The sequence below is a fragment of the Cottoperca gobio genome, chromosome 14, assembly GCF_900634415.1.
Source record: "Cottoperca gobio chromosome 14, fCotGob3.1, whole genome shotgun sequence".
NCBI lineage: Eukaryota > Metazoa > Chordata > Actinopteri > Perciformes > Bovichtidae > Cottoperca > Cottoperca gobio.
Window position 1 is genome coordinate 19,841,305 of NC_041368.1, and position 26,203 is coordinate 19,867,507.

The 26,203-nt window shown below is 43.0% G+C and overlaps 1 protein-coding gene across 1 annotated transcript in view; it reads right to left on the reverse strand.

The window, feature by feature from the left end:
- Positions 1-829: 829 nt before the first annotated feature.
- The window catches only part of fnip1 (folliculin interacting protein 1), a 37,206-nt gene continuing 11,832 nt past the window's right edge, over positions 830-26,203 (reverse strand). Inside the window, 19 exon segments of the mRNA XM_029448109.1 lie at positions 830-3,196; positions 3,724-3,839; positions 3,944-4,144; positions 4,350-4,515; positions 5,606-6,609; positions 6,611-7,336; positions 7,338-7,348; positions 8,193-8,362; positions 9,905-10,051; positions 14,478-14,563; positions 15,013-15,214; positions 15,882-16,017; positions 17,469-17,540; positions 19,543-19,626; positions 20,562-20,653; positions 20,921-20,995; positions 21,317-21,417; positions 21,643-21,780; positions 25,663-25,792. Of these exon segments, the coding sequence (XP_029303969.1) occupies positions 3,118-3,196; positions 3,724-3,839; positions 3,944-4,144; positions 4,350-4,515; positions 5,606-6,609; positions 6,611-7,336; positions 7,338-7,348; positions 8,193-8,362; positions 9,905-10,051; positions 14,478-14,563; positions 15,013-15,214; positions 15,882-16,017; positions 17,469-17,540; positions 19,543-19,626; positions 20,562-20,653; positions 20,921-20,995; positions 21,317-21,417; positions 21,643-21,780; positions 25,663-25,792 (3,736 nt within the window). The 3' untranslated portion in view covers positions 830-3,117.

Genomic DNA, 26,203 nt, shown 5'->3' on the forward strand with positions numbered 1-26,203 from the left:
CTAAAATAGCTATTCACGTGAAATCAGTGGGATTACTGCCTTGCTGTCACTGACAGGCGACACACTGCTAGTGTGTTTGCTTTAATACAGGACACTCCTTCCTTTATTGCATAACTGCGGTGTGTGTGTGTGTGTGTGTGCTCATTTCGTGCTCCCGTGCCGTGAGGAGGGAGGGGTGGAGCCACAGACCAGTTTTCAGGGTGGTAAATCCAAAAAAGGTGGGTGAAATGTGTGATCCAGATGGTGAGCACTAGCAGTCAAACCACCACCAACCTAAACAAGAGTGCTATTCTTTGCACTGATTCATAGCCACTTTCCAGACTGTTTAAAAAAAAACTAGGCAATTTCACAGCACTGGATGAATTATCACAGATAAACTATTGTGCATATACAATTAAAACGTGCACCGGTAAATCAATCATTTTTAAAAAGGCAAAGAAAAAGGGAAATAAGATTTACGAAATGGGATTACCTTTCTAATCTAAAACCAGTTCACAGTTTCTTTATTCAGTTCGTCTGAGATGTGAAGTAACACAAACTTGGAGCTGCTCTATTGAATCAGAGTCAGACCTGTGGTTTCACATGGAGCTTGTTTGGGACGTTACATTAATGCAATGTCTTCAAAACAGATACAAGAGACTACACGCTGGTCACTACAGAACTACCAAGGTTTCTTTCCCCCTTCCTTCTCTCCTCATTCATTCCTGGATGTGAATTATAGCTCTCTGCTTTTCAGTTTTGGGAAAACCATTTTATATTCACATATCCACATTCCAGTATTTTTCACTTTCCCTTTGATTCTGTGACAGAAAACATCCCTAGAGACGCGTAAATTCTTAACATCGGCATCTTTATTGCACAACATTCCCATAAAATTGGGAAAAAAATCATTTGAGGAGACGATTCTTAAAAGATATTCTGTACAAATACATGGAAATAAACAGAATATGTACAGTTTACATGAACCGTTACACATACCATGGGCAACTAAATAATTTATTCATATACAAAGAAGGAAAAAAATATATAAATTCATACCTTTTAAACATAATGGCTGGGTTGTACAAAATGTAGGCTGATACAGCGGAGCATCTTCAATGCAACAAGCATGTCTATATCAATTTTACCAGCAAAATGAGCTTTCTAGAAACCTGCGATGCATTCATGCCACATCTCCATTAAGACTTGGGTCACGTACAGGGTGCGATTCGAGTTTAGAGAGAGAAACAAACTGTTCTCAGGGTTACAGTTATTCCTGATTTTTCTAACAATACAAGCCATTCTCAGCGTACAGAGCAACATGCTGTGTACCTAAAGCCCAGCAACAAGCTCAAGCCTGAGACGCACTTCGGTCTTTTAGCAAGATATTTAGAAATTTGGAGAAAGTTACTTTCTAGAAAAGGTTTTACTGAGATTAATGGCTAAATTAAGCTTTCTCCCGCTACCTGTCAACACACGTCGAGCATATACATTTGAAACTCAGTAGTTCTTCTTTGCTTCCGACCGTTTACCTATATTATATATTATTGGGGAATTTAAAACTCACCCTTTTTTTTTTTTTAATCTGAAATCAAAAAAAGACATAACAAAAATATAGATTCATTTCCAATGCAGTCAACCGATGACAAAAAAGTACTAACAAGGAAATATGTCCTATTGGCCCCACTGCAGATTACACTTTATGCCCAGGAGAGAATCCAAAACACAGAAGATGTGAAAGCAACCTCCCAAAATCGCACCCTGGCTATGTAGCAGAACAACCAAAACCATTTGTCAATGTCATGGAAAATCTAAAGTAATACTAAAAAGAGAGTGCTACTATAGTTTTGTATGTTGCGCATTTTTTGTGAGTAAAACCGTCGTAGAAACATGAAAATAGTGTTAACCGATACATATTTGAATCCTTTGTAAGGCCTCCCGTGTTCCTATACTCCTCTCTCTCAAACATCGAAGCCGTAAACATCGTAAAAAGGTGGCGAAGCTATAAAAGTGTGAAAATATTTCAGCATTTTGGTTTTTAAAATATATGTAGATGATGCGCGTTTTAGCTTTTCCACAGTAGAAAGGGACCCTTCTCCTCCCTTAAACACATTCTGAAGCAAAAATATGTGTGTAACGATCATCCTAAGGAATTGAACCATCTTCCCTTTTTCTCAAAGAACACAGCATAGGGTCTGCATGCAGTCGACGCTGACATTCCTCTGATTAAAATAGCTTAAAAAGTACACCTCAGGGTTTTCTATGGGGCAACTGTAAATGCGTGTCATCCACGGCCCATATGAAGATCTGAGGTAGTGCTGTACCTATGATAAGAATGTCAAAGCCACTTTAAGCCATTTCAAAACTAGTTTGTCGAACCAAAAATCACGGTGTGCATCGATTACCCACACGCGGCCAGAAAATAGGCTTTTAAGTCAGGTGTGCGTTGCGATTTGACAAGAAAATAAAAATGTGTCATTGAGATATCTCAGGGAAATGTGGCTTGTACACAAATACATCAAGATAAATGAAATAACATAATTGGCATGAGATTGATAATTTCCTCAATGATATTTACCTCAAAAGTAATGTTTAAAATAGTCCATCCGTTTCCTTTAAACTTGAAGTCCGTCACTTCGTACGACTGGGTTTAAGATTGTACAAAGGAAGGGAAGAAAAAAGCCGTAAAAATCCATTGTTATTATACTGTAGAAATCCTTAAAGTTTCATTCTCAACTGGAAACATTTAGAAAGTCTTTGGCTTTTGTGTCCAAAATTAAAAGAGTCCTGCTTTAAAAAGAAACATTCAAAACAACTGGAGAATCAGGGATCAGTCATGCACAGAGCCTCACTCCATCTGTGGGATTCTAGCTCCCCCCTGTGGTGCAACATCTGCATTGCACCACATTCAGCAGCGGCGGTGGTGAGGGGGAGGCGCTGGCTGTGATCCGTAAAGACGTGTGCTGCTCAGGCTCAGAGCAAAGATCCCATTTAGGCCAGGCACGCAGGTCAGGAAGCCATGTCGGGGGTCAGCTGCAAAGCATGGATGGCTGTTTTTTGGGGCCAAAGTGGCACCACCCAGGTCTGACAGGCTTCCTCGGGCAGCTCACTGCTTGGGACCTCAGTGCCATTACAGTCTCATAGTAGGATCTGAGCCACATAGGGGGAGTGAGTGCTGGCCACGGCAGCCAACAGGGGAAGATCGCTGGACTCGATTCTGCAACAATACAAGAGCAAAGATCAGGATATGATAAGATCCAAGTGAAGAAGCAGAAATTATGAACATTATGAGCCCCATTTTTCTTTGGCCATAAACCCCGATGCAATGAACCTTGTGATTTAACTTTACACTGAAGGGTGAGCTACACATCTGAATATTTGGATTGAACAAAGAAAAGTCTCTAACTCCCATATCTGCTGTCTCTGCTTCATTAGGTTTCTCATTACAAGGTGCCATGTGGAGTGTCATTAGCAAAGTTATGTTTACATTCAATTTAACTCACTAAAACACACCGTGTGTATCATGGGGATCTAATAAACATGACAAGTGCATTTCCTTCCTTCATAAAGGTTTGAAGCCTGCATTGGACTGCGTGAGCATTTGCATCTTTATAGATGGGCACGAGACAAACATAAACAGAGGCCCGCTGCTAAATCCAGAGGGTACGTTTCATGATAAAAATCTGAATTTTAATGTACAGCTTTAAAGAACCTGCGAGTTGAGAATAAAGGTTAACTGCTTACCCTAAGACCATGCCCAATTCTTTCACATGGACTCTTGTCTGACCCTTCAAATACTCAGCAAGCATCTTACTCTTGAAGTAGATTTCCTGCAGGCGGTCCTCAAGGTGCATTATACACTGAGGAGGAGAGGCGAGAGACAGAAACATGGTTGGAAAGGCACAAGAATCAAAGTGGTGATTACTGACGAATAATCAGTGTTTGACTAAGAGGTGTAACATACAAAGTTGGGTGAGAGGTTGAGTTTGTAGAGCTGGTGAGTGGACTGCAATAGGTTTGAAACCAGGTTGGACACCAGGACTTCCTTCCCCAGCTTGTTGACGTCGGTGGCTCGTCTCTGACTACTGGCCACCTGCACTGTCCACTTGTCTGTGTCTGCTATAATGCAGACGGCCTCCGCTATGGGCTCATCCAATACTGGATGCTACAGAGGACAAGAACATGCATTCATTTTAATCCAATGAAACGCGTGCAAAGGAAAAAAAAAAGGGAGGGATTCCACACATGTTAATGCATGCATGGTACACAACAGAGACAATTACTTGTTTTATTGTGACAATGCAAGGGTGCGTTCACACTCAGGATGTTTGAAATGAAAAAGAATAGGTCCAAACACTGGAGACCTTTACCTGAACAGCATGGGTTAATTCAGCCATGAGGCACTGCCGTAGCTTCTCGTCGCTGGGCAACCCATGCAGTACAAAGTCTGGCACGTAGGTGGGGCAGTAGCCTCCAAACAAAGAGCGGCCAAAATTGGCAATGCTTGGCTTAGAGTAGTTCTCCACCAACTTTGACCTATAAATCAAACATGTGACATGAGAGATTTGTTTCAAAGTGATAAAGATAGATTGTTACTGTCACTTTGTACCTGCCATCAGTATTACTATGGTTACACAGGAAGACAAAGTCAGCGGGGAAGTGTCAGTGTTTTGGTAACGAAAACTAGGGCAAAACATTTGTCAACGCCCTTTTTTTCCATGACTAAGACGCGAGACGGCACCAACATCATTAAACACCAACTAAGATTAAAATGTAGTTTATAAAAATAAAGAAGGTACCAAAATCTCTATTTGTCACAGTCTCTTCCCCTCTCGCTCGCTCTCAGACACACACACACACACACACACACACACACACACACACACACACAAACAAACAAACACACACACCGTGCTCAGTCCGTCTCCGCTTGTCCTTAACTTAAATCAATCAATCAAAAACTTTATTGTCATTTCGAGCTATACAATGTACAATTCAAATGAAATTTCGTTTGTCCTGGCTTACTGTAAAAGTGAGTAATTGGTCATAAATATTTTAAAGTGTTGTGATGCTGATGCAGAAATATAAAATAAAGTGTGTACTTAAAATTTAAATGTACTTTATATAAATAACATATATACACTATATAAAATATATACATTTAAGAGTTCTTAGAGAGGAGTTCACATCACATTGCTCAGGAGAAGTTATTTGTGGTTCAACAGTCTGATGGATTGGGGAAAGAAGCTGTTGCAGAGTCTGTCCTGACAAGCTGTTGATTATTTTAGCATGTTGCGGATTGGCTCTCGTAAGGGGCTGTGTGGGTGTGACTGACCCGTGGCGCGCATCACTTATGAGCACAGTCAGGAGGATTTGAAGTAGCAAAGCTGCATCATAAGTATTCAACCTGTGTTTTTCATCAGATAATGATACAAATAAAATCTTATGATAAATAAGTTCGACTTAAATGACAAAAATATTGGTTTTGTTTAACATAGTTTGGGTTTTCTTTGCACAGAAAGAAATTAAGAAATTTGACAAAGGACTAAAAACTGTACTAAAAAAAGTAGCTGACAAAATGAACACCAGGAAGTGTGTGTGAATGAATGATCAGTGCTTTACTCACCCTGGGAAGGGCACCAGCACTTCCTCCTGCCAGTCCTCGGTCTCCTCGCTCTCACTGTCCCCCAGAGCGCTGTCTGAGCTCTCGTTGCGTGGGATCTCCCAGTCATTGAGGGGCATCGTCTTACTCTTTTGGTCCTCCTTGCTGTTGCTGCTTCCATCCTGTGGGATGGGGACTGACAACAGAAGACCCTTGTCCTGCTCAGCAGAACATCCCCTGCAGCAGCAGCAGGTGTCAGAGGAATCTGTAGAGCTACACCTGCACCTCCTCTGGACCAGCAAAGTGTCTCCCTTCTTGCTAGATTCTACCTCTACATTACCTGAACCTAAACACAGACCCAAACCCTGACCCCCCAGCTCACCAGGTGTGGGTACTCCCGAGGGGTCCAACAAGTCTTTGTGCATACTGTCTGTGCTGCTGGCCTCCTGTCGTTTAGCCACATCGTCTATAGTTCTCGTCTCCACAGGGTTATCCACGCTGAAATACTCATCAAAATCGTCCAGACAGTTTGGGCTCCACTGGGGAATCTTACTGGACACCCGCTGCAGGGCCGGAGCCACCTTGGTCTGTTTGATTTGGTCCTCTGATGCACTGCTGTGGCTGGTCTCTGAATCTGCTCCTCTCTGCACCTGTTGCGGTTGATAATGTTGCCCGTGATGCTGCTGCATCAGCATCAGCTGCTGCTGAAACAGATGTTTGTGTTTCTTGTGCTTCTTCATTTCCTCCTCCACCTTCCTTCTGCGGCTCTCTGTGTCCGACTCAGGAGACATGGAGTCTCCAATGAGGAAAGTCACTTTTGTTGCCGGCTCGTCTTCTTCTGTTAGAATCAAAGACATGGGCCCCGTCACAGTGTTTCCCGGTATCACTGGTACTGGTACTGCAGCAGTCAGGTTTTTATCTGGGGGCTTCTTCTCTAGAGGGATCCCCAATGGCCAAGGAGCCAGCCCTCTGGTGGGCTGGCTCCCCATGCCTGCATCCATCCCAGCCTCTGCCCCAGAGTTTTTACAGCTCTATGCTGACAGGAGTTGGTGACGGACTTGATGCAAGCGTTGTGGGTGTGGATGGGACAATAAGTTTCAGGTCTCCCTTGGTCTCTGTATCTAGCACACAGACCTGCTCCCTGGGCGATGCCGAGCCAACGCGCAGCACCGTCTCCAGTCGGGCCTCAGTGATCAGCGGGCTGCCAGACTCCCTGCGCAGCTCCCCGGGTTCAGCTGCTTCTGTAGTCCTGATAACAGGGCCGTCTCCCTGGCTGTGTGTCGTCTGAAGAACACTGCTCCTAGACCCTTGACTCTCACTGCTGTCCTCCTCCTCTTCCTCCTCATCTTCCTCCTCCTCATCTTCATCTTCTTCTTTGGGTGTGTCTCCGGCGCCATGTTCCACCTCTGTGTCTGTGTATGTGCTGCTCTGGAGGCTGTTGTCTGAAGGGTAGCTGCTGTCCTCTGCTTCAGTCTGCTGGCCATGGCTCCCTTGGGACAAGTAGTCCCCGCTGGGTTTATGGACGGTAACCAAGACATAGTCCGACTCCTCCACCTCTCCTTTCCTTAGGGAGGTGGTGATGAGGGAGCCCGGAATGACAATGGCCTCATCCTCAGCGCTGTCCAGCATGTGGGTCTCCAGCAGCTCGGAGCAGCGGATAAAGTAGGTGAGAACATAGAGGAGCCTCTGAACCAGCTCCTGTCTGCGGCCCACCACCACTGTCCTCGACAGACGCACCGGTGACCCAATGGATCCCGTACAGGTCTCCTACACAGTGATGGAAACAATAAAACATTAGCACTGCTGAACGGGTCTTTAGATGCTTCAAATTCCTTTACCAGGTATTGTTTATTTAATCCTTTTAAAAACTAGTGCCGTGTTTGGAACGTGACGATCGCTTGGCCTGGTATCTAAACACTGGACAATTTACATTCTGATTTCTGTTTTGTTTAAGTTTCTTTTCTACACTTTCCCAAACTGATAAAAGGTATGTTTACAATGATCAGTTCAACAAACCCACTTTTTATTTTTAAGACGTAACATCTGTTCATTATTTTCTGGTATGCAGTTCTCACCTATGAACACTAGGAGTCACCATGAACTCACTTTCTCAGAGTTTCCCATGTCACATAAGGTCATTGTGTGGACTACTCAACATACTCCAAGATGTTTGAGTATTTATAGGATATCATCACTTGCAACACTCACCAATAAATCAACTATAGTTACAGTATACACGTACACACACACACACACACACACACACACACGAGAGACTGAGCAGAACTGCATGAATAGATTTCCAGTAATGCAACTTGATGGTTTCCACAGAAATAATGTGTACACCATTGCAGTATTATTGCATCTAAATATAAAAATTGCACATTTATCACAGCTGAAATCTCTACTTTCATGTGTTGCATTACACCGATGACATTGACACAAATAGCTAAAACATATTGCAGACTTAATGGAGCTGCATGTAGAGAAGTCAAGTCCCAACCTGTTTGTGTGCTGTAATTATAAACAATGTCATGTTAGGATGTGTTCCAGCCTTAACAAACATGAAGATAGGAGCCTTTAAAGTAAAACTTGTGTTGGTCTGGCTCACCTAGTTGTGCCCAGAGCGGGTTGTAAGGGTGCGTCTTTGCCAGCATGTCGACGCTCTTGGAGGAGTGTTTCTCGAGGAAGATCTTGATTGGAGGCTGCCCATTGGGCATGACGGTGGGCACCCAGGCCAGATGATTGGTCAGGATGGCTGTCAATAACGCAGGGAGGAATCTGGAATATCACATATGGGTCGGTCAGCAGAGAGTCGAGGAGAATCCAAACATTTACTTCCTAGCTGGGTGTACTCTCTCAGCTTCCCTCCTGACCTCGTTTGGTAAGGTCAGATGCTCTCACACAACCCGGAAAACTTTGGGTCAGATGTTTACTTGCTGGACTGGACACACACACACACACACACACACACATCCATTCTTTGCAACACACACATACACAGTAGTATGCAGATACACACATAAATGACAAACACTATTAGAATGAGTCACTTCTCAGTCCTGACCACAAGTGTCTACTTCCCTTCCTGTCTCATGACACAACACTCATGGTAGTAGAGGTCAATCATGTGCTCGAACGCAGTTGTGACTGCGACACTCATCAAAACCATCATGTGAACACTGACGGGACGACTCAGAAAAGACATGATGTTATACAGTAGGAGCAACGGTTGCCAGGGAGACACAATGCTTCAATAGGGAGTCAACATTACGTAGAAGTAGTTGTGTGTTAGTCATCCTAACCAGTGTAGGTGGAAATAGTGACTTTTACAGAGTGGTGCTGATAAAGAACCACTAATGGCTGCCGAGGAGACACAGTTTCTATTCATGGGCAACATGTAGAGTGTGCAGGGACTTACAGAACATGAGAACGTTACATTGTAGATGCACTACTGTTGATAATCATTATTTAAAATCTATTATTCAAACATTGTGGGCTAATGTTCGAATTTCCATTCTCTACTTTTGACTCTTCAGCCATGTCAGCTGCTGTTTTTCAAAACAACTATTTATTGGTGCAAGAAACACAGTGAACATCATTATCATAATCATTCATTTAAGACTTTCATCAATCAAAAATACCAAATATTCTTTGGTGCCAGTTTCTTAAATGTGAGCATTTCTTTCTTTTCTGTATTTTATACTTCAACTGTACTGAATACGGGTGCTATGTTCAATAAAAGGCCTTGCTACCAATTCATATATGTACAATTAGCAGTGGTTTGACAAGGCTTTGTAACAGCAACAATAAGTCATTAGAGACTGGCAGGGATCTTCTCATTCACTGCTCCCTCTGAGGCAGACAAATAAATGCAAAGAGGGTGAAACATTCACACTGTTTGTGTGTGTAAGTGTAAGAAAGGGAGAGAAAGACCATAGACTGCGTTGAGCAGAATGAATAGTGTGCGTGAACCTGCATACGTTTCTCTGTTGATGCTGCTCGTCCAGGAAGTACAAGCAAACAAAAGATGTGGAAACACTATGAATGCGTAACATTTCTTAATGTTTGAGTGGTGCTGTGCATGTCTTTCTCTCTTTATTTTTGTGATCTTGCTTGATTTCTGTTTTTTTTAGCTCAAAGAAGATCAATAGGGGGGTGACTGACAGCCTGACTTCCACAACAGGTGAGTTTGCTGTGGCCGTGCAACTCCTGAAAACCACGATGCTATATGATGGATATGTTTGAAAATGCATTGTAATATAGTTCCCATGATGCCATACAACATTTTTAGAAGTGAATTCCCCCAAGCAGACACTCAACTGGTTTTTGGAGGCCTGCTCCATCAGCAGGGAGAGCTCCCTCATGAAGTGACCGCAGAGCTGATTCTTCTCCGATGCTCCAGACATCATAGTCAACCAGACGGGCTCAGCCACCCGGGGCATGGTGTAAAGGTCACAGATGGTCATCCTGGAGATGAGGTACGGCGAGGCAGGGATAAAAGAGGGAGAGGGCATGGAGGGAGCGAATGAAAGGGAAGGAGGGGAAAAAGAGAGAAAACAGACAGGGAGAGAACAGACACGTTATTGTCTCGTGGGGTAAACAAAAGAGATCTCAGTTCACAGAGCTTCGCTGTCTGCACTGAGGCCATGGGAGACCCTGGTTGTGTGTGTGTGTTCGCTACAGTCAGACGAACTTGCACGCACTCACTCACACACACACACAACCCTATCTCTTGCTCTGTACAGTGTGTGCATGTGTATATCTATCTGTATGTGGCTCAGTTGTGGCATTTGTCCATTGAGAAGGAGTGGAGTTTCCATGGAACGTGGGGCGCGTTGGTGAGCATGTCTCGGCTGCAGGCCAAGCTTTGACACAGGGGCAGAGGGGAATCTCTGCAGCCTGAGGAATGTGGAAAATCAGGCGTTTTTAGTCGGAGCTCAAATATGGACTGCAGCTGCTGGATTGTGGATAAGTTTTATCTGCTTACTCTTAATACTCCATCATGTGAAACCATATTACAAGTGCAATCATCAGCGAACTATAACGACAGCATGGCCGGGTTAACTGAAAAGTAAAGTGTAATAAACCTTACCAGCTGCTATCACCCATGGTGATCTGTCACAAGACTTGGCAGGTTCTACTGATAAAGAATCAAAACTTGTGCTTGACTTCGTCTTACAGGAAACTGCAGGGAGATCAAAGACTGTAAACAAGGTTAATTCTGGAGTAAACTCACAACCTCTTTGACCTATAAAGAACCCAGTGACAGGGGAGATGTGGCCAGGCTGCAGGCTGAGAGAAAACACAGGTGTCACACAGGGAAAGTGACCTTCACTAGTTCCCCAGTAATCAAGCTATTTTAGGTTGATGTATTCTTCCCAAAAAAACAGGAACACCATGTAGTCTTTGTTCATGGCTTCACAATTAGAAGTTATCGACTGGGTGTGAAAAGAAGAACTAATGGAGTCAACTACATTGCATTATAGTTGTTGCAAATAGTTGCTTTTAACAGTTTAGTGTTGTAATCCTTACAGCTGTCCCCTGTTGATTAATATCAACACGATGACAGTTACTGTGGTAGCGACAAAATTGCTTGATTGACTGTCTTTAGTTTATTTAAATATTTAATTTCTGTCTAGCAAAACTGGTGCCCGTCTTGCTTTCTCTCTCCAAAAATGAATCATTCAACCAATGCATGAGAAACTTACAATAGACTGTTGCATTGAGTGATGCATTTGCATTTGATCATCTTTGCTTGGCTGATCAAACTTTGGACAAGAATGAATTAATCATTGGTGAATCATTACTGAACACAGCACTGAGTGGCCATAGAAGGGTAAAGCCGAATGGAAAGTCAGCACATCCAAAACATGTGTCCGACTCTCTTTACATCATGTTGTTAGCAGGGTGACAGACATGGTCCTTCATTTGGACTGCAGCATCAAATGACCTAATAATGCTTTATTCATTCCTGTGTTATAAATGGATTGACTTATCTGTGGCCTTTTTTAAGTCCCACTTGACCCGGCTGTGTCTGGTGTACATTCACCTGAAAGCCCCCCAGTGGGTTGGCGGTATGACGCCTAGCCAGCGCTAGAGGAGTGTGAGATCTCACCTCAGACTCTCTGCAGCAGCTGTTCAGGTGAACTTTAAAGAGCGTGGCTGTGATGTGAAATCAAGGCTGAGAAGACAGATTTAAAAAAAGGACCTCACGATGGAAGGGAGCAATTCACACAATTCTCACCTCATCCATGGCCTCTGACTTGTGCCGTGTTTTCCAATTTAGAGCTTCCTACATATTTGTATAGCCGCAGAGTTATAGTCATTGAAATATTCTGGTTGCGATTACTAATCGATAATCTCCATAGGGGTCAAAATTAAAATTTAGAGGCATATATTAGCACCTTCGTGCAAACATGTATGTAAAGTCATTTCTGAGTCAAAAGGAATGTGTCAGTTTAACTGATCTACCATTCAGTCAGATGTTTAGGATAAAAGTAACAATTCTTTAACACTCGCCATTTTCTTTGTTTCAGTTCACTTTTATGCTATTATAGGCCCTAAAAACCCACATGTTGGGCATTAACAACTCTGAAGCAAATGCCCCACAGTTTCTGGTGGCTGCCATTTGGTGCATACTTTTATCCAAGAGAAGGATAAGTGCACTTTTTATGCAAGTGTGCTAAAATGGGAAGTTGACTCCTAACCCTGGTGTGTGAAGTGGCTTTGCCTCCCTCAGTACTCGTGCTTTTCCTCTAACTGCAAACCCTAATATAACCCCAATATAGGCTGGTGTGACTTTTATGTGCACATGCCTCTGCTAAGTGCCCAGCTTATCTTTGCCAGCATGCGTGTGTATGCGTGCATGCCCATCCTCCAACTACGTCAACGCAGAATCAGCATCGAGCAAAGGCATTTCCTCTGGTTCCTTCTGTAATGTTCCATGAAGTCAAAACCCCTTAATGGCAAAGGTGGCTACAGTTATATTTAGCCGCTGTCTGAAGGTGAGATTTTGCAGATATTTAGTTTGTCCTGGGAACTCGCATATTATTTACTATTCTGGTGCTCGTGGCCAGTGTCTGAGGAAGATAGGGTTGCCACTCCGGAGGCTTGGGTTGCTGTGGCCGGCTGTCAACAGGCATATGACTGCAGCAATGAGGGAACCTCAGACAGGGGACTGCCTGCAAAGTGAGTGTTTGGCAAGTGAAAGTAGTGAACACAAGCATGCGTGCACACACACACTTAAAATAAGTTTGTGTGTTTTATGAGTACCAAACAGTCATACGGTGCTGACAAGCATGTCATACACATTATTTGAACCGTATCATGACACATTTATGATTTGATATTAATGTCATTATACATAAAAGATTAAATCATTCTAAGAACTGGCGTTTCCAAAAACGACTGAATAAAGCATCGTCTTTATACAGAGGGTAGTTGTGGTGCAGAGTTGAGAAGTAAAGTTTCAGCCAAATAAGCTTCCTTAAAATCACAAACAAGGGCCGAGAGCAAGAACTGTTCAAATGCAACATCTGTGGTTTCCTCATGACAGGTAGGGAACAGCGTGTTCCTCCTTTCTTTTACCCAACATATTTCAACATCTCTCGCTGGGCTTAGTTGGTATACATGTTATCAATTACATTTTAAACCCTCAGTTGATTTGAATAGTAACAACATTTGTTTTAACATGGAGGAACGGGCAGAGACCGTCAGCATCCCCCTATCCTCACACATAAACCAGCGAGTGTTCATTAATTATAGACTGCTGCGACACCTCAGCACGCCGCATCAGTAACTGGAGCAGAATTACACAATCCCTTGACCTCATCTCTGTTACCTTCAGATTCCATCAATTCACCCTGTTATACAGAGACGCTACCTGCTCACCGACAGTTGTCCTTGTAGCCTATACTAACAAACATTATAGCCATGAAACGCTGCATTTAAATGGAATGTGTAAACTAACAAAGAGGCATTTTAGGGTACATTTATGACAGTTATGCTCCAAAGTAATGTGAACATTGTGAACATAAGAAATATGACATGACAAATGTTCTCTTGTAAACCTTGTTGATAGATGAGATGCTGCTCTGCTCACAGTTTACTGCCTGCTTCATATACTAATATGTACGGAAATCTAACTTGGAATGAGTGACATTTGAAATCTACTTCTCATGTCATTAAAGCTGCCAAAATGGTAAAAGCCATAACATCAGTAACTCGTGATTAGTAGGAGCACTTGATGACCTATTTTTTTAAAAAGGAACCGTGCATGCATCTTAAGCACTTTATGACAAACATTACTTTACTAATTCTTTGCTTGCAAATGTCTCACGGTGTGCAGTGAGGATTGATATCGACAAAATGAACGACACATGTAGCTCGGGATAGAAGATGTGCTTGGCCACAGGACACAGAAAGTGAATGAACAAAGTTTGCAAATGTCCACGATAGCGGTTCTTACGGATTGTTGTAGCGTAGGAAAGATGTCTGCTCTCGTGAGCAAAAAGAATGCAAATGCGACTATTTGGCGATTCTTTGGTTTTAAACCAAACAAAAAGGAGAGCGAGAGAGCAGGAACAAAGTGTTTAGCAAACTGTGCCATAAACAAGTCGGGACTAAAGATGGAAACACCACGAATCTCCACTCCCATCTTAAAACTCGCCATCCAGCAGAATACACAAGTCCTGCCACCAACTCCATCCTCAAAGAGCGGCCGGATCGAAGATTCTAACGCAGTGAGCAATCGACCCTCAATCATCGGGGCCTTCGCAAATGCAACACAATATAAACGTAGAGGAATTTCAACAACAAAGAGCCCAACCCTAGTTTATGTTGTGTTACTATTATCGTCTGTGGCATACTGAGTGAATGTGAAATGTTGCCCTACCTAAACTCGTTGAGTCCGTCCACCATTCGGTTGTAAGCCAAGGCCCTCTGGCTGGCATCAGCTGACCGCCGACTCATCTTCATGGCCTTGAGAATGACACAAACACACATGCACTTTGAGCTATTTGGCAGTGAAGCACACAAACAATGTTACAGGAAAGGTGGAGCAAGGAAGTTGTGAGGGAGAGGAAGGGAGGCGGGCCGAAAGAAAGATGGAGGAAATAACTGGAAGTCATCCACAGCTTTGACAATGCCAACAGCAGACACGAGTAGGCAGACGCTCGGATATACAAGGCATGACCATTGACAGGTCAATCTGACAGCAACACTGCTCATTACAACAGTGAAGGCTTTAAGGTTTGCATTCAATACTATTTATATCTCACTGCTGAATGCATTTGACTGACAGGCTTATCTTCAGTGTCAGGGAGGTAATCACAGGAAGACAAACCTCTAACACATCAAAACAATAATCTTTGGAGTAAATAAAAACAATAAATCAGTGAAAGAAATCACCGTCATACACATTAATTCACCTGTTCGATGGCGCTCTTGAGTTTGTTCATGTGGCTTTCAAAGAGAGGGAAGTGGGAGAAAAAGAAATCCTGGAAGCGGTTGTTCTCCTCTGTGTTGGGGGACAGCATGAAGATGACCCCGATGGCAATCTTCTTCTTCCGAGCCACGCCAAGGTTTGGTCCGCCGCTTTCGTCAGACATGTTGAAGCTCTCCTCGACTGACCTGATCAGGGTAGAGTACACCGGGAGTCAACTTCAGAGCAGAGGACAAATACGTAAATCTGAATCGGAGTACTTTTGCCCATGAAGCTCAATAAAGTTAAACCTTTTATCTGTATCAACAGTTAGACACATCATTTAAGCAAAGGAAACATGTCAAAATACTTTTGTTGTAATGTTGCAGCTGGTAAAGAAGGTGCTTTGGCTTTGAAGCGCCTGGTAGGTTAGAGCACTCAGAGATTGACAGCTGCATGTACAGTGACAGGCCAACACAGCATCCTGTCTAGTCCCAGCACCGCGTGTGTGTTTGTATGCGTGTGTTTTTCTGAACACGGTTATTGGTGCATAGCAGCAGCGTGTGTCATTTTCCCAGCTGCCTGATGGATTCTGAGGAAGTCCTGTGAACTGAATAAACTTCACTAAAGCCTATCAGAGGCCCTAAGCAGGGAAGAAAAATGGAGGGGGGTTAGTGATTGGCAGAGAATCTGTTAAGTGTGTTTGGGAAGTTGTGAAGAAAGCCCCACAGTGTTTGAGTGGTTGTCTCCCTCTCCTATGTGCATGTGTACGTTTGAAAGTCTTTATAGTTGTCCTTCACCTATTGTACAATCACTATGCATTTGAACATGTACCTTGCACAAGTGTGTGTGCATGTAAGATAGAATATGTCTCACCATCGGGGGAAGACGCCGTTTTCCAGGCTGGTGGTTTGGCTGCGGAGCCATCGGCGCTGGTAACTGGACGCACAGCTGCTGGTTAGGGAGGAGCCGGGAGACGGGAAGGGAGTGATCAACAGGCTGCTCAGGGAAGCTAAAGGGAAAGGCGGAGGTATGGAGAGAAAGATTGGAGGTGGGTGAAGGAGATGAGAGAGGATGGTTGGAGAAATGAAGAGAGCAAGAATGAGGAGAAGAAGGGAATAGGGAACAGATGGAGCGAATGGTGGGTGACAGAAGAGAAAAAGGACAAGAGTGAGTCAGACAACAAGTGTGTAGGGCTACTCATTCTGAACAACACATTGTACACACAGAGCTAGAGGACAATAACTGTTCTGACCAAGACAAATAACTTGAAAAGGGCAAACATATACAGCACACAAAACACACACATCCAAGACACAGAACTGCACACACTCCTCTCAACTCTTTTCCCCTAATTATGGGATGGCTTTCATATGAGATCTAATATAAGCCTGCTAGCAGTCACATGCTTGGACAACCTGGCTTTACACCAGGCATGATATGACAACCCACACCCAGCCACCACGTACTGATCAATGGTCACGTGAACTATATAGACGGTGTGTGACCTTAAGTGTGTTTGAAGAGATCGAGAGAAATAGCTTCCCGGGGTGAGTAAATGTCTATGATGCAATAAGAGAAACCCGTGCTAAAGAGTGGAAGAGCTATGTAGTAAAAGAATCAATATTTGACGAGAGTTTGTGTCACGTGGAATGTATTTGTGTGTGTCAGAGTTAGATAAAGAGCTCTCCGGCCCAACCTCAGTGGGGAGGTGGAGAAAGTGGAGATTAGAGGACGAGGCTTGAATTAGAAGCTCGTTTACTAGTAGCAGCTTTTGAGAGATGCTATATTTAATCCTCTGCATGTGACGTGGGTTTGAGCAGAAAGCACAATTCCCCTCATACCAGTCATGCCATTGGGGCATGGTGGTGTTTGTAGAGGGGGGGGGGGGGGGGAGAGTTTCCATTGCAGGAGGTTTTCCGGACCCTAGAGGTCATGTAAACATCTCCAGTGTCTTCCACTCATTTCAGGATTGGTAGTGGAGAGAGGAATTACTCTGCAGCCATCACCTTTCTCACCCTTTTTTCCATACACAACCCAGTTAGCCTTGAGAGGCTGCACCTATGGAAGCTTTTAATGAGTGGAAAAGTGCTCAGCACTCCACATTAGAGAAGTGGCAGCTTAAGCAACATCGGAACAGTGAAGTTAAAGAAGGTCAAACAATTATTTTTAAATAAACTCATTACCTGCACTATTTGCATTTTAGGAAAACAATGACAGCGAGAAAGAAATGCCAAAAATATTTGTGGGAACTTATGATGTGTTGTGATGTGGTGAAAAGGAAGAGACACCAAAGTGTAGTAATCCAAATCATTTCCCGACTTAATCTTCTCCGTTCTTTGACCTCTTTGGTCTGGACTAGAATAAATGTAATGCAAAGCATAGCTGTAAGGCGGAAAGCACACCTAGCTGTGGTTGAGTGTAGGTCAATCCAAGCTTTACCTCTTAGCCTTATTAACATACCTGACCTGGCGATGCCGCTGTCCCTCTCGTCGTGAAGCCCTCGGCCAGGCATGTCCATTGGGTGACTGTGGCCTGCAGGAAGGGAGGAGGAAGATGGAGAGTGAAGTGGTTGGTTAAAGATAAAAGGAAAGGGTTTAAGACAGAGGGCAGAGGGTGACAAAGAAACAGAGAGATAGAAGAAAAAGATAGATGAAGAGAAAGAAGGAAAGCAGAGGAGAGAGGGATGACAAATAACACGTGAGAAATGTAATCAACTAAATGGAGCACCAAACATACTGATGATGCTCTTCTCACCACCAAGTCAGAGCCTGGGAATGCTCTTCTACTCCACAAACTAACAGAGACTAATTATTTTTGAATGCTTCACCTCTAAACAAAATACTCTTATTCTAGTGGCTTATTCAAAACCACAGTATCAACACCTTTAGACTATAAACCACACAACTGAGCATGTACCACAATGAAAGTGACATGTTTGACTAATATCTACTGTGAAATGACTGATTTATTCTAATGCTGTTAGTGCACCCTTTGTTTTGTAAACACCAAAAACAGGAAGTATCACAAGCAAAACAAACAAAAAGCACTACTGTTGTAATAGACTCTGTAACTAGCTACAGCAGCTGCTACAGCTTTGATGCATCCTTCTACAACAGACGCCATAATACGAACGTCACCGAGCCTGTTTGCTTGTTCTCAAATGTCCTTCTCGTCAACACTTCGGTGTAAAATGGGAAAAATGTCAATGATTCTCACAGCAGAGGTGTGAAAACCACTAACGCAGCATTTCAATGTGCAGTTGAGCGCATAGCTCTGGCTGAGATTATAAATGAGCAAGTGAACATGAGCTTTTGTTGAAACGCTTTTGAGTGTTTGTGTATTCAGGCACTCCTGAGGCATACTGTACTTTATGACCATACCAACATTGCTCAACTAAACGCCATGCCAACCTAAGGGTGCCCTGAACAGGATTGTGGGTATGATAATTAAATAAAACTCACCACCACCTCACTAAAGCAATGGCACTGAATAATTCTGAAAAAGGAGCTCTCTGATCAGCATGATGTAAGGAATGATGGGAATTTGAGCTTAGTATATTACTGGTTTAAATAAAAGCAGAGAAAGTGGAATATTAAGTAGCCATTTCCTTTCCTTCATCAACTACCACCAAGGTGCCCTTGAACAAGGCATTTCCTCACCTCCTCATTGGCCCACAGCAGACTGTGTAAAGGTGTGAGCAAGGATGTTCCTTACTGTGTACATACATGCTCAGACAATCTTTACTGCATCATTAAAAAGCTTCATAAAAGGAAGAAAACAGAAGCTAAATACTGGCTGAATATTAAAAGATGTTGTCATAGTTGATTAAAAATGCGCATACAGCCAAAAATCATTCCCTACGTGTCGCAATCACTGGCAAAGACTAGTAAGTGAAGGTATGTTAGTAAAGAACAGAGAAGAAACTGCAAAAACTTGAACAGCCACCAACACCAGTGAGAACCCATGCACTACATTTGTGCGTGCGTCATACACCTGCAGGCCTGGGTCAGATAGTTCTGGCAGATATATTATAAAAAACTTTGTGGCTGACGGGTGAGGTTATCTTATTTGACCTCTGGTTGACTAAACACCAGTTAGTGTTTTTTATGTTCACTGCCAACTTCAAGTGAACCAGCATTTGTAAATTAAATTCACAGCTCATTGGCGTGGATGTTTTGGAGCAGGGCAGAGAACGGCATTTTCACAGGTATTTGTATCCACTTGGATTTGAATCAAAATGTTCTCGTCTGCCAAAAACAACAAATTTAAGTGAAGACATCATCTTGTTTTTGAAGAACATCACAAACGTGTCAACCGAGAACATTTTCTGCAGCTTCTATCTGACCCAAGTTATTTACAGACGTGCTGTGAAATTGCATGCTATGACTACTGCTACCACTTCTAGTGCAAGAATCACCACACAGGCATGCAGCCGCTGAGACCCAAGGCCTGTACAATACTGCTACTGCCACTACAGTCTATACACACGCATGCAACTGGCACACATCAGTCATGGCCAGTTTTAAGCGCCAACCTGAAAAGAAAGATGCGCTCTTGATGAGGCGCAGAGGACCCTGTTCAGAGAAGGCCCTTCGCGGGCTGCAGAGCTGAGTAAATCCTGCGCAGCACAGACAAAAACATGGAAAAGAAGAAAGGGAGGAAGAGGGAAAACAGACAAAAAAAACATGACCCGTGGTTAGTGAATGAATAAGGAGGAAAGCTGGCTGCCTCCTGTTGTCCGACCAACTCGAGCTGAGTTACAAGAGCCGTTTAATATGGAATGAATTAATGACCATCAGCTGGTGGGTCAGTCAGTCATAGAGACAAACAAGAAGGCTGGTATTACAACACAGCGCATCAAACACAAACAATTATGACAGACTTTACATCTGAGAGTCGATCATTTTTGTCTTTTCTGTGAGAGATGACACAGAGAAAATTCACCGAATTTGCCAACAGTTCTTTACATTCTTTAAAGAATAAATAAAGATATTCTTCTTTCTATTGGGATCCTGTCATTCTCTATGCTGAACTCGTAGGGTGCTTGGTTTTAGTTTCTCCAGACGTGAGTTTCACCACGAGTAACAAGTAGAGTCACCATGACTTTCAGGGTTGAGTCACGGCAGAGATATACTGCTACGAGTGTTTGATAGGATCGCAGTTGGTTATGTAAATTTACTGAGAGAACTTATTTACAAGGTTAGTGCCGGGGAGCAGTCGGGGAGAGCTGTTGGCAGAGTCTATGCAGCCTGGTTTGTATTCAAACAGGAATGTTAAAAAGGAGTCAAAAAGCCAGAAAATAAATCAGTTGATTCCTCACAGTACTTCCAAGTCACTTCAACTGTGTTAAAAATACTGACAGTAGAAACTTAATAAAACTTACTGAGCATGTAGTCGTAGATGCTCTACATGGCGTTTCAAGAAGAACGTAACTACACAGAGTTTCTGGCTATGATCAAAACTTATTCATTTATAAGTGAACAGAAAAAGCAGGAGGACTGTCGTTGGTGGCTAAAGAAGGTTTGGTGTGTGGCACTGGGTTTCTGTGGTTACCTATGTTCCCTAGGAGACTGTTGGGTGCTGTGTTTTGATCAGGCCTTAGGGTGTTGCCGTCCTGTCCAATGAACTCTAGGCTGTCCTGCAACCTGCACAATATCAGAAAACCAAGAATAAAAGTTAGGAGGTTTCACAGATGATGTTTACATGTACCCACAACACAATTGTGGGTATTTAAAAAGATATACATATATATTCAAAGTTGACTACAGTTAGGGCACAGTTTGTATGAGAGTATCGAGTAAGAAACAAACAATAACTGAGACAGTTAAAGAGGGGGCGAGAGAAAGATGAAAGAAGCTGCCATAGGAAACAGGGCGAGATGTGCGTGTGTGTTGATAAGCGTGTGTGCTCACGTGTTGAGGCTGCCGTACACGCTGCCTCCCGTCCTGGCAGTGAAGACCTTGCTCAGCATCAGCTGAGGTGGCGATCTGATATAACGATAGTGCAAGGACAAAGATCATCAGCATGTGTTCCAAGTTCATGTGCTTGGGCACGTTTGTGCGTCTTTCACACCCGACCTCATTTGTTTCTTCTTGAACCGCCCACATTAGAAAACAAATCCACAAATGTAATCCTAAAATGTTAAAGCAATTCATATTATTCTGCCTTTTCCACTGCGTATGTTTCATCTCCATATTAAATGGGGGGGGGGGGGGGGGGGGGGGGGGGGAGTCAAAAGAAAGTGTTTCCTTTACATGCCAGTATCAGCTGTGAGGGAAACGCCACTGATGCACCCCTATTGTCATTACCTTATCTGGTGGATTTTTAGCGTGGAACCTTTGTAGCTCATAGCCACAGAGCCAAACATCATCTCCCCCAGCATTACCACATCGGACGAACACCTCGAACCCTGGTGAAGAGAGGAGGAGCACAAATGTGTTATGTTGCAACCCCTCAGAGACATGAACTCCACAGTGAATTGAAGATTTTCTTGTCTAACACTGGAGATTGGGTCTACAGTGTCTACGTGAGCGTTTTGTCTGTATACCTGCTTATGCAGCTGTGATGTATGAGTATGAATATACATAACTTCAGGAGAGTGCATATGTAAAAGTTGCATGAAATTCTGTGTAACCTGGAAGCGGATGCCCTGCTCCTTAGTTTCCTTGGTTTCAGAGGTGCAGGAGGACGAGCTGTCCAGGGAACTGCTGCTGCCTCCTGTAGGACGGAGCTGGCAGCATTTCCCGAACATCTTCACCTGGCCCTCAGTGGTCTATGGGATATCAACAAAAAAGAAAAAACTATATTAAAAGGCCAAATACCATGAACACAGGATCATCTAACTCTGAAGAAGGTTTAAGTTATATCAGAAAATAACAATACACTTTCACTTAACGGCAGATTTCCTCATCGCCCATATAGACATGAGCACAACTTCATTAGTGCTTAGTTTGCAGCCATTAAGGACGTAAACAGACTTTAGCTGCCTCTGAAAACATAATTAACTGGTGGAGTGCATAGTAAAAAGGAAAGCTTGTTTGGCTGGTATGCTAAAGTGCATTCAGCAACAATGGCTAAACATATTAAGTTGCTTTTTGGTTGTTATTTACATCTCATCCTTGTAAATACTTGGGGACAAAACAAGAAAGAATGTGTAATAATTAATGCAACTAAAATTAGCTTGAACCCTATTTTGTGCACATGGAGTCACCAGGACACATGCAGAAATGTGTGTGTTTAGTTCTTAGGGTGTGGAAATAGCAAATACATGTGGGAATATAAATTACTAAAAGGATTTCGGTAATGGAAGACTCAAAACACAAACACCTATAAAAAGTTAAAAATTGTCTAATTTCACCATGATGCCATGGCACGTTAACAATTGCCAAATATAAAAAGTCACTGGCCCATTTCAAGTAAAATTGTTAATGGAAAAACATAAATAAAAGTTAAATTCTTCAGGTCAAAGAAACAATAAAAAGCTGATCCAGAAGCACTTGTGTAAACAGCAAACTAAAAGCAATGTGAGCTCAATCAGCCTGTGTCATGTGCTTTCTTAACTTGGCAGCCTATTCGAGAGGAATGCATTTGGGAGGGCGGGGAGCGGGGGTCTGTGTGTCTGTCTGTGTGCATGTGTGTGGGTGTGTTTTTTAGCTAGGCTCTGGTAATGGCTCACTTGAAACCACTGCTGTTGCCAATGTAAGAGAGGAGGAGAAAGCAGGGAAAACAAGACGGAGACAAAGAGACACAGAATGAAAAGAGGGAAGGATTTTTTTTTGCTTCATTCTGCTCTTTTAAAGTACATTTATCCTCTATTGAGGGATTTTGTAGCACACACACGTCCTCATGCTTATGAAGCCAGGCTGATTCTGAGTGTGTGAGTGTGTGAGTGTGTGAGTGTGTGTGTGTGTGTGTGTGTGTGTGTGTGTGTGTGTGTGTGTGTGTGTGTGTGTGTGTGTGTGTGTTCGCTGCAGTGCAGTGTGAGGTGTGTACACAGAGGCCAGCAGCATGTGACTGCCAGTCATATGACTCTTTCGGGAACTCGTGAGCGAGCAGCACTGCAATCATTCCCTCCCTCCCTCCCCTTTTTTCTCTCCGTCGCTCCCTCCACCACTCCAACTTCGTCCCTTTCTAATTCCTGCAGCTTTCTTCCTCTCCTTTAATATATTCATTTCTTTCCTGGAACAGATGTGTGTTCTTCTCTCGCTCCCTCTTTACTTACAGATTGTATTCTCTCCCATAACCCACCCTTTTCTTCATTTTTTATTCTTTTTCACCATCCCATACATGCTCCATCCATACCTTGTTTCTCTATTCCTCATTCTCTCTTGCCCTCTGTGCTTTGATTGTTCCTGCTGTTGGTCTCTCTAAAATAAATTTGCCTGAGTTGACAAAAAAAAGAAAAAAATACAAAAGAAAATAGCCATCATGTGATAGAAGTTACGCAGTAGCTGGCAAAGCCCTAACGATGCAGAATGCACCAAAATATTAGCATCAGCCCAGGCAACACTCTCACACTGCACTGACTTCTAGAACTACATTTCTTTATGCATTATCTTGTTGTTGTTTTTTTAAGACCACACACACGCACACACACGCACACACGCACACACACACGCGCACACAGCACACACACACACTCTCTTATTGTGCATCTATATCTGGCACCAGTACAATCCAAATGTAGAGCTTCAGTAAATCCACGTGCACGAGTTGAGAAAGTTGAGCAAACAGACAATCTAAGTTTCAATGTCAGGGTGTCACAAGACAGCATGAGTGTGTTTCTGTGTGAGGGAAGGGTTATGGACATGATAATGAAGTAGATGGACAGAAAGAGAGCAGATCCTGGTCGTGGGAAAAAAGAGAGCCAAAGAGGAAGCAAAAACACAGGTGAAACACGCAGGTGAGATGGAGGTGGAAAAGGCATGACGATAAAAAAAGACTGATAGGAGGGACAGGGAGGTGTAGAGTGACAAGGTTAACAAACACTACGAAGACAGGTTGAGTATGGTAGGAAGGAACAACAACAAAGAAGGGGGACAGAGTTAGAAATACATCTAGATTCAGGAGCAGAAGTAGAGAAAGCATGCATTTTCTAAATGGAGAGGGGTAGAGCGATTTTAAAGGGTGGATAGAGACGGAGAGAAAGGCAAATGGGTAAAGATAAATAAAAGTATTACAGAGATAATGTAGGTAAGATAACCAGATAAATGTATTAATCAAGCAGAGGACAGCAATCAGGACACTAAAGGACAAGAGACAGGTAGAGAAGGGCGATGCAGAGTGAGAGGTTGAGACTAAGACATACAGAGAGCCAGAGAAAGACAGACTGAGTGACAGGGCTGTCATGTGAGGATGAAAGAATGCTGCTTACACATGGGTTGTCAGCTGAGGCTATTATTATTGGAGATAAGCGCTCCAGAACAAACCGGTCACTCAGACAGGAACATGCAGCAGCATTATTAAAAATCAACAAAAGGAAAAATAGTGTTGACCATGTGTCACCGATTGTATAAAAAAAATAATCAGCTAGCAGGTGCAGTATGGGAGAGGCCATACACTTAAAATACATCATTGACGTGTTTGAAAGCTATTGTTGCACACACCCGGATAAAGACTGCTACGCTGTGGTAAAACAGTTGCTATCATAGTTTCTCAGTGGCTGAGTTGACAATTTACCAATTCTGAATCTCATGCACTTCCTGACGCACACACAGACAAACATTCTGACATTATGTTAACAGTTAAAGGTGATATCTGCTTTCAGGACAGCCTTGCCCTGGAAAATTGATCACAGGACCTTTCGACATCCATTGAGTCATAAGGGGAAACAGACCTTTTGTTTTAAAACTGCAGAGAAAATAAACTTTATAATGTTGACAAGTACTCATTCAGCTGCTTTTTGTGACTAACAGAGTTTTGGTGAAAAAGTCAAATTACCTTTTAAATCCTACAAACCTATAGAAACATTCAAATAGCTAGAAGGGCACTCTGAGAGCGCAGAGCTCCTCCGAGGCCCTTTCCATAAGTGAAAAATAATGTGTGTATCCGCCCCGTGATTAAAATCTGCTCCAAAATATAATGGGTTCTTCCTTGGCCCATGCTACACCCTTCCACCAAGCTTCATGAACATTGTCCTGTAATCCTGGTGACAAACAGACCAACCAACAAACCAAAACATTACCTGCTTGGCGGAGGCAATAATAACAACAGCAAAAGGAATTAAGTTATTCACTACTGCCCTTTAAAATAAATAAGAAATTAAGTAAATGAATACAACAAATACATGTGCGATTCATAAACAAAAAACACACCCACAAACAACTTGCACCTTGTCTAACACATTCCCTGCCTTCCGCTCTTGATCCCTCAATCAGACGCTGTTAACTGTGGAGGATGCAGGATACGCACGATAAGGTGCTGTGGCTTCTGAACATCATAAATGTGTAATTTTATATGTCTGTGCTTTGGACACCAGCGTGGTTAGAGCACATACCACATGGAACCAAATGTCCTGCATCAGCATGTACACAGTTTGAGTCCTGGCTAGATCAATTGCAGACATTACAATACGACCAGTAACAAACAGTGTCTATCTGGCATATACAAACCAAGGATGGGCCTCCAAATGACACACACAAAACGTTTTACTCACGGTGATGGGGGTTTCCTCCGTGCCCCTCTTTTTGGCATTGGAGTCGAAGAGGACATTTCTGCCACGCCTCTCACAGTCCTGGTACACTATCAGTCGGATCTGACTGGGATCCAGCTGGGGGATTGGCCAGCTATATTGAAGCAAGAATGGACAGAGAGGAGGGATGGAGGAGAGAGGGGTCAAAAGCAATTGGAATAGACAGATGCAGGAATAGGAGGAGGGAAGGCGAGAGAAAATAAGGCAATTAGTACAAATAAACTGACAAAGCGGAAGAAATTAGCATTCTTTCCAGAACATTTGCACATCAGAGACAATGAGGTCAAGCTCCAGTAACAAAACCCTTCCAAAAAAGTCCTGAAAGAAACAGTGGAGCAACAATAAAACCTTTTCCACAGCAAATACAAATTCGGAGCACAAACCTTTTAATTATGAAATTGAGTACTTTCACACTTTATAACTTTGTCTTTAAAATACAATAACAATAATAACTGCTACGCAACACTCCTACTTATGACAAAGGCAAACACTTCCTTTCATTTAA